Source organism: Lycium barbarum, chromosome 1, assembly GCF_019175385.1.
Source record: "Lycium barbarum isolate Lr01 chromosome 1, ASM1917538v2, whole genome shotgun sequence".
Classification (NCBI taxonomy): Eukaryota; Viridiplantae; Streptophyta; class Magnoliopsida; order Solanales; family Solanaceae; genus Lycium; species Lycium barbarum.
The window spans coordinates 168001020-168009586 of NC_083337.1; the positions used below are offsets into that span (position 1 = coordinate 168001020).

General features: G+C 32.9%; 1 protein-coding gene across 1 annotated transcript; it reads left to right on the forward strand.

The window, feature by feature from the left end:
- The first annotated feature begins 4992 nt into the window (after positions 1–4992).
- On the forward strand, positions 4993–7574 carry LOC132606440 (laccase-3-like). Its single transcript, XM_060319941.1, has 6 exons — positions 4993–5157; positions 5240–5391; positions 5482–5726; positions 5877–6005; positions 6131–7075; positions 7172–7574. Exons 1-6 carry the CDS (start codon positions 5050–5052, stop codon positions 7300–7302), a joined length of 1710 nt encoding a protein of 569 aa, XP_060175924.1. The 5' UTR covers positions 4993–5049; the 3' UTR covers positions 7303–7574.
- Positions 7575–8567: the final 993 nt, after the last annotated feature.

Consider the following 8567-nt stretch of genomic DNA (forward strand, 5'->3'; position numbering starts at 1 on the left):
GCACAAAGAAAAACAGGAGTTAAAAATGTTCAAGATAGATTCAAACTTGTGTCTGTCAGCCGTGACACCTTTGTCTAATTTATGACTGGGGGTGACAGGATTAAATATTTAACGTAATTTAAGCAAATTGCAACATAAATATATAAAAAATTTATTATTCTAGGGGGTGCCATGCCACCCCAACCCTAAAGGATGGATTCGCCCCTGGATTTGAGATTAAGAGAAATACTTAATTTAAGGGATTTTGAAGTTTCTATTTGTGTGTTCTCGCTAGAGATCATAGATAAAATAATAGAAAAGTGGAAATGCAATATAAATAATAATAAAAAATAAATAGAAAATCGGGAGAGCCGAAAATGGAATTACTGGTACAAAGGAAGTAAAAAGCACAAAGAAAAACGAGAGTTGAAAAATGTTCAAGATAGATTCAAACTTGTGTCTACCAGCTGTGGCACCTTTGTCTAATTTATGACTGGGGGTGGCAGGATCAAATATTTAACCGAATTTAAATAAATTACAACATAAATATATAAAAAAATTATTAATCTAGGGGATGCTACGCCACCCCACCTTAAAGGGTGGATCCGCCCTTGACTCCAAGGACCGAGGGGTATTATGTATTATATATGTGACAAAATTGTATGAAGAGATTAGGAAGCACAAAGTTCAAGTTAACTCTTATGTGAAACGAAGGTATTCACTACTCAGTGTAATTGTACTTGTTGCAGAGGGCTACTTGCCTTATTTTTCAGGTTACTAACTTCACGTTTTGTGTATAATTACTTGCGGTTAGCTTTTATGTGACCTGATAGTGTAAAATAAAATCATCATATATTGAAGTTAAACTCATTCTTGTTTCCCAAATTGGCCATTTTCCCCCTATTGACTTCTTATCCAAAGCAGGTGATTATTCATTCTTTTTCTATTCACTACAACAATTACGTCTCAATCTCAAACAAGTTGGGATCATTGTTCTATTCATTCTTGCAAAAATAAATAATGACAAGTGAAAGTAAATACAAAACCATAACTTGTCTCAATTGAATCACTGCATTAACTAATCTATTGAATTTAAGCAGTTCACTCCAGTTCCCAAGCATTTGAATTATTTCTGTTTTCCTTTTTTCATTAAAAGCCTGAATTTGATCACCTATCTCAATATAAATGCTGAGAGTTGTATAGTTTCCAGAAAAAAAAAAATGACTCCTCTCAATGGCACGTTCCTTCTTGTAATTCTACAACTTTTATGTATTTTCTCAACCACTTGCACAGCCCCGCATACCAAAATTCCCTGCTATTCTTTGCCTTTGGTGATTCATTGCTAGATTCTGGCAATAACAATTTTTTCCTAACTTTATTTCAACCCAATCATCTACCCTATGGACAGTCCTTTCCGGATCAAATCCCAACTGGGAGATTTTCTAATGGAAAACTCAAACTCAGAATTTTTGGCTATATCCCTAAATTCAAAAATACTATTCCTCTATTCCTTGACCCAAAATTACCAGTCAGTGAACTCAGAACGGGTGTCAATTTTGCTTCTACAGTTAGAGACGAATTGATCTTATATGTTATGGACTTGAGTTGAACTCAATATTTTCGATCCGAAAGAAAAGGGAATGGCTCGGCTATCCCACCTAGCCAAGCCAAAAAAGTAGATAAGATATAAATTAAATAAAATGAGATGAAAAAAAAAAAAAAGGAATACTTAAGCTGATTCCAAGTTTATTTTTTTTAAAGTTTTATCGGAAAAGGTCCAAAAATACCCCTGAACTATTGAAAAAGGCTCATAAATACCCTCCTTCCACCTTTTGGTCTAAAAATACCCTTCCATCCACCTTTTAGGTCTAAAAATACCCTTAAGGTTTGTTTTTGGCTCAAATATACCCCTCAAACTAACAAGTTAAAATTAACTCTTTTAAAAAGCCAAATGGCAATTTGTAATTGGTCAATAATAAAATTCCGTAATTTAAAAAAAAATCCAAATTTTAAAAAAAAAATTGCCAATAATAAATTTCCAGTAATTTAAAATTCCAGATTTAAAAAAAAAAATTGCCAATAATAAAATTCCGTAATTTACATATTTTTTTTAAAAAAAATTGTGTGGAAACTTAAAAATTAAAAAATTTAAAAATATGAACGAAACTGTTTTTTTTTTTTTTTTTTTTTGCATTTCGTGAATTAATCAACGAAATATGTTTTTTTTTTTTGCATTTCGTGAATAAAAAAACGAAATAGGAAATTATAATTTTTTTTTGCATTTCGTGTATTAAAAAACGAAATAGGATAAAAAAAATTATTTTCGTTCATATAAAAACGAAATTGGAAATTTGGACAAAATATATTTTCCAATTTTGTTTTTATATGAACAAAATTAATTTTTTTATCCTATTTCATTTTTCAATACACGAAATGCAAAAAAAAATTATAATTTCCTATTTCGTTTTTTTATTCACGAAATGCAAAAAAAAAAACATATTTCGTTGATTAATTCACAAAATGCAAAAAAAAAAAAATCAGTTTTGTTCATATTTTTTAATATTTAAATTAAATAATATATGTGTCTAATCACAAAATGCCATTTGGCTTTTTAAAAGAGTTAACTTTAACTTTGTTAGTTTGAGGGGTATATTTGAGCCAAAAACAAACCTTAAGGGTATTTTTAGACCAAAAGGTGGAAGGAGGGTATTTATGAGCCTTTTTCAATAGTTCAGGGTATTTTTGGACCTTTTTTATTTTTCTGCAGATAGTACTATGTGACTATCTGATCCTTCTTTTTTTGGGTTTAATCATTTGGTAACTGAAGTGTATTGGTCTGATTAATTCAAATTCATGTCAGGTATCACAAGAAGTCACTAAACTATCTTATGCACTAAAACTACTAAAATATTATTCGTGAATCGTAACATAAAAAATAATCAATTTTGTCTTAGTATCACAGAAAGTCACTAAACTATTTTTTTAACAAAAAAATCATTCAACTTTGTCCAAGTATTTTTTTTTGTTACCAACAAAAAAAAAAAAAAAAAAAGTTAAGTGATTTTAGTTAGGTAAACATAAAGTTGAGTAATCCTTTATGAATTCAACTCCTACTATTGGTTGGGGGAGGGAATAAAGCATTCACTACAAGAAGTTAGCCGTTCCCAAAGTTCGAACGCAAAATCCCTACTTAGGGAAGAAAGGATTCCAATCATCTCATCATACCTTGATATTTCTTTTTCTTGTTCTTGTATGGAGTGACAAATACGCTGCAAATATGAGCAGTTGTACACTTGTACTATAGCAGATATAATATTTTCTCTAAATACTTTTGGTAGTTAGTTGGCAGGCTGCCTAAACCCGTATAATGAAAGTGAAGTTGCACACTTTAATAATTGAGGGATTGGGTGAATCTAATAAAGCTTGTTAACCACTCCCTCGTACATAAGCGTAGGTTGAATTTGTGAGCTGTTTCAGTTAGCAAAGATACAATTACTTGACAAAATTTCACGTTATCGCTTTATTATGATAATTATTTTGTTGTACATATGTCATGGTAATTTTTGCACTCGTTTCTCGCACTAATATAGATCTCATCATAATTAATGCAATATTTTTATCGCAAAGGAAAATTCACGTTATAACTTGTAGTAATTAATTAGACTATATGAGGTCATTAGTTGCTTATAGGTGTTTTTAAGGCATGATCTATAAGTAGGAATTGGTCAGCATGATCTATAAGTAGGAATTGGTCATACCTGCATACTAACTAACGGAATTATATAACCTGTTCAAATAGCTGTAAATTTTTGAAAACTAAGCAGACGACTATTTCTACTCTGGAGGAATGTTCCATAGGCTTTTTTTTGTCAACAAGTTGAGTCAACCATAGATGGTATCAGTAGAATGAATATTTTATATTATTAACACATATCTCGTCTTACTTGTTAGGTAAGTATCCCTTTTAATCCACCAAAACCAACCAAAAATTCAATCTTAGTTTGCTTTGCTTTGCTTCGATCACTTGAAAATCAACAAACTTGGACACATATACAAATTCAAGATATGAAGTTTATGAGTTCTAGATTTTTTAACCCTTTGAAATAATTGAGTTCTAAATCAATAATTTATACTAAATTAAATAATTTTTATAAGATAAATATAATATTGGAATAAAAACTATTGAATTCTGCCGTACCGACAATTCTACGTCCATTTCAAGAACATAACATGAATTTGAATGCTGACATAATCTATCAGAAGAAATGCTCATTTGGCTTATGCTGATTCTCGTAATTTTGGCCATATGCTCTCCTGTAATTGGTTTATGTTCTTCAATGTTTGGCCAACTAACAGTCCCTTCTTACTTAAATTACATGTTTCAATTGTCTTACCACGCTAATGAAATAATTCAACTCGATATATCTAAAAAAAAGTTTAATCTAGTCTTGAATAAAGTTTCATCCACTATTAATTTCAAACGAGTTGAACTTCTACATAATGTTTACGCTATCAAATAACTAAAATATAGCATGTAATCGTCCGTTAACATTGATATTAGTAACCTGAAAATTAGGCAAATTTGTCAAATCCATTTCAATTTCATCGACTATTTTATTCTTATTAAATCTTAATTACAACCATCTTCACACGAGAGTAGAAATTAAAGAAGATATCTGGAGAAAATGTTTGAAAATTTAAAAGATAAAGAAAAGGGGAAACCGTTATTAACAGAATAGTCAGAATTTAGTTACTGATTTGTCAGACACCAAAGTCATATATTTTACTTAGATTAAGTATCGAATTGCAAGTGGTTGCACCAAATCCACCGTATTGTTGGACTAAGTTTGTCTAAAACTTTCCAAAATGCCTGTTTGACATTAAACTGATCTGCCACCAAATTCCTATTTTTCCCTTAATCTTTAATTTTGTAAAGAGTAAACAAAACTTATAATTCCTCCTTGTAACATTATAAATAGACAACTTCATTAAGTTCTCTAATCACTGCATGAACACTTCAGTAAGTCCTCTAAACAGAGCATTACAACATTCCAGCTTTTACTAAAACAAATGCGCAAAAGAAGTGAGATGGAGACTTTTACAAGTTGTCTCATCGTGGTTATAATATCACTACTGTCTTGTTTTGCTAATGCAGAATTTCACTACCATGAATTTATTGTAAGTATCCATTTACATTTTTTTTTTCTTCTTATTTTATCAAAAAACTTCAAACATTAGCATGAAATAATATTTTTGACAGGTTCAAGAAACCAGTGAAACAAGGCTATGCAGAACCAAGAATATAATCACAGTGAATGGGCAATTTCCAGGACCAACCTTGACAGTTCGAAACGGAGATACATTATTTGTTACTGTCGTTAATAGAGCTCGTTACAATGTTACCATCCATTGGTAATTACCTTATAAAAGCGACCTTTTTGTGTAAATATTTTTTTACACTGTCAGCGCATAACACTTAAATTGCTCTAAATTTTCATACAGGCATGGAGTTCGTCAAATGCGAACACCCTGGGCTGATGGGCCTGAGTATGTAACACAGTGCCCAATTAGACCAGGAGGATTTTACACATACAGATTCACTATTGAAAATCAAGAGGGTACATTGTGGTGGCATGCTCATAGCCGATGGCTTAGAGCTACTGTTTATGGAGCATTAGTTATTTTACCAAAACAGGGTTCTAATTTTCCTTTTTCAATGCCCCAGAAAGATGTTCCTATTCTTCTTGGTACTGCTTCTTTCTCTTTATCTTTTGGATTTTGCTAATATACAATGACAACGAAAAAGACTTTTTATACTATTTTAACCCGTTGTAGCAGGTAATTTACTTTGTTTTCCAGGTTACCAATTTCACTCTGAATTCAATATTTTTGTATAGGGGAATGGTGGAACAGAGACATTATTGCAGTCCAAAGACAGGCACAATTCACTGGAGCAGCTCCTAATATTTCTGATGCATTTACTATTAATGGCCAACCTGGTGACCTTTATAGATGCTCTAGTCAAGGTTCTTACTAAAACTTATCCCTCTTTTTTTTTTTTTTTGAAAAAATAAAACAGAAAAGATTTATATACACTGATAGTGTAAATAATCCGTTTCATCATGAGTAATTAAGAATGTTAATATTGCAGATACTGTGAAATACTCAGTGAATCCGGGAGAATCAATTCTCTTGAGGGTGATCAATGCTGCACTCAATCAACAACTTTTCTTCTCAGTAGCCAACCACATGCTCACTGTTGTTGGTGTTGATGCTACTTATAGCAAGCCTCTTACAACTAATGTCATTATGGTTGGACCTGGCCAAACAACTAATGTAATTCTCACTGCTAATCAGTCCCCTGGCCGTTACTATATGGCGGCTCGTGCCTATGCCACAGCCAGAAACGCGCCATTTGACAACACCACAACCACTGCCATCCTTGAGTACACAAATCTCAACTCGGGCGCGAATTCAAGACCTTTATTGCCCCAACTTCCAGCCTTCAATGATACAACCACTGCCACTGCTTTCGCGAGCCGGTTGAGGGGCATTCCTGGTAACAATATGAGAGTTCCCAAAAAGATTGATGAGAACTTGTTCTTCACTGTTGGATTAGGCCTAGTGAATTGCAACCCTGGTCCAAGATGTCAAGGGCCCAATAATTCGCGTTTTGCTGCTAGCATGAACAACATTTCGTTTGTTCTTCCTAGAAGAACTTCATTGCTGCAGGCCTATTACCAAAAGATTCCAGGGATTTATACATTAGACTTTCCACCTGTTCCTCCGGTTCAATTTGACTACACAGGCAATGTTTCGCGAGGACTATGGCAACCAAGATTTAGGACTAAGTTGTACCAGCTCAAGTTTGGTTCTACTGTACAAATTGTGTTGCAAGATACTGCTATTTTCACTACTGAGGACCACCCTATACATCTTCACGGATACCATTTTTGGGTCGTCGGACAAGGTTTTGGCAACTTCAATCCTCAGACGGATACTGCTACATTTAACCTAATCGATCCGCCCTCCAGAAACACAATCGATGTGCCTGCTGGTGGATGGGCAGTCATTCGTTTCGTAGCAGATAATCCAGGTAAAGAACCTGATTTCACCAGAAAAAACTATTACGAAGTTTGAAATTTTTGTACCTGTTTAGGAATTTTGATTGATTTATGTGATCTGTTTACAGGGGTTTGGTTATTCCATTGCCACATTGATTCTCATTTGTCTTGGGGCCTAGCTATGTCATTCATTGTCGAAAATGGAATAGGAGAGAAACAGAAAATGGAGCCACCTCCACCAGATCTACCACAATGCTAAGATGTTGAATGAATATTAAGAGAGTGTGGTCCATGTTATGATTTATTCCTAAAAACAAGCATTTGTTAGTGTGGTCTGTCTATTGTTTTTCTCTAGTATTAGTTATCAGGAGTTTGCCTATGTTTTATCAAGTAAAGTCTGAAATTGTTTTGTCTATGATTATTGTTCAAGTGCCAACCAAGAAAGGGGTTGACTTCATATTGTATGTACTAACCACAATCTTGGTTTCTGTCACCATCAAATAGAAGTATTGAACAGTTCTATTGTCTTCACATTTCTCTTTTTCTTAGAGGTTCTTGTTTATGGTAGGCTTATATATTGTAAGAAGTAAGTTCTTAAAAAAAGAATCACAATAGAGATTAAGTCTCTCTAGGTGACGGCGACAACATATAACTAAACCTAAAAGCCAGAACACGGCATCTACCTAAGAGTTTTTTCGAAAGTAACTCCCTTTGAAACAATTAAATTGACTGAATTACTTAATCTATTGACAGTTGCGCATATAGTTATCGATTGGTTAATCGGATTAGTTATCTATTCCAAGTAAATTCGTCTTATTCCTAAGTGAATCTATTAAACAATTGAGTCCTTGTTATTTATTCTTACCAACCTTAATTATTTTTCCCAAATAAATCAAGGCCTATGGCTTTAATCAATGTTTGCAACCATTAATTATGAATGAAGAATGAAGAATAAATAAACCCTAATAATCCATTATGTGTATATCAATCACAAAACCCAATCTCAAAATACCCATCATTGGGTTCACAACTCTAGTAAGGGAATTTAGCTACTCATGACAAAGAACGAGAAATAAAAAATTGAAGAATTCATAATTGCTTGCTTTGGAAGAAAAGAGGAATTGATAATACTTGAATTGGTGTAATGAATCTTCAAAACCAAGAGAGTATTTAATGTTCTAAGCCAAAGGTCAAAATATAATAACTGATAACAATTAAAACCCTACAATGACTATTTATAGGTTCTGAAAACGTAAAAGTTATAGATTTGCACTTTGGTCCCCGTCGGTACAAAATACGATCCGTAAATTGAAATACAGACCGTAAACTAGTTTACGCCCAGGGTTTCCTTCAAGAGTTGTTTAACTGCAACCTCCTGAAATACGGACCGTATTTTGATTTACGGTCCGTCTTCTGCATAGTCGTCTTTCAACTTCCATATCTTCAACTTTCTGCCACATGTCTAAATGATTAAATACGCTTTGAAATACGAACCGTAAAGTGGAATACGGTTTGTAAAGTTGT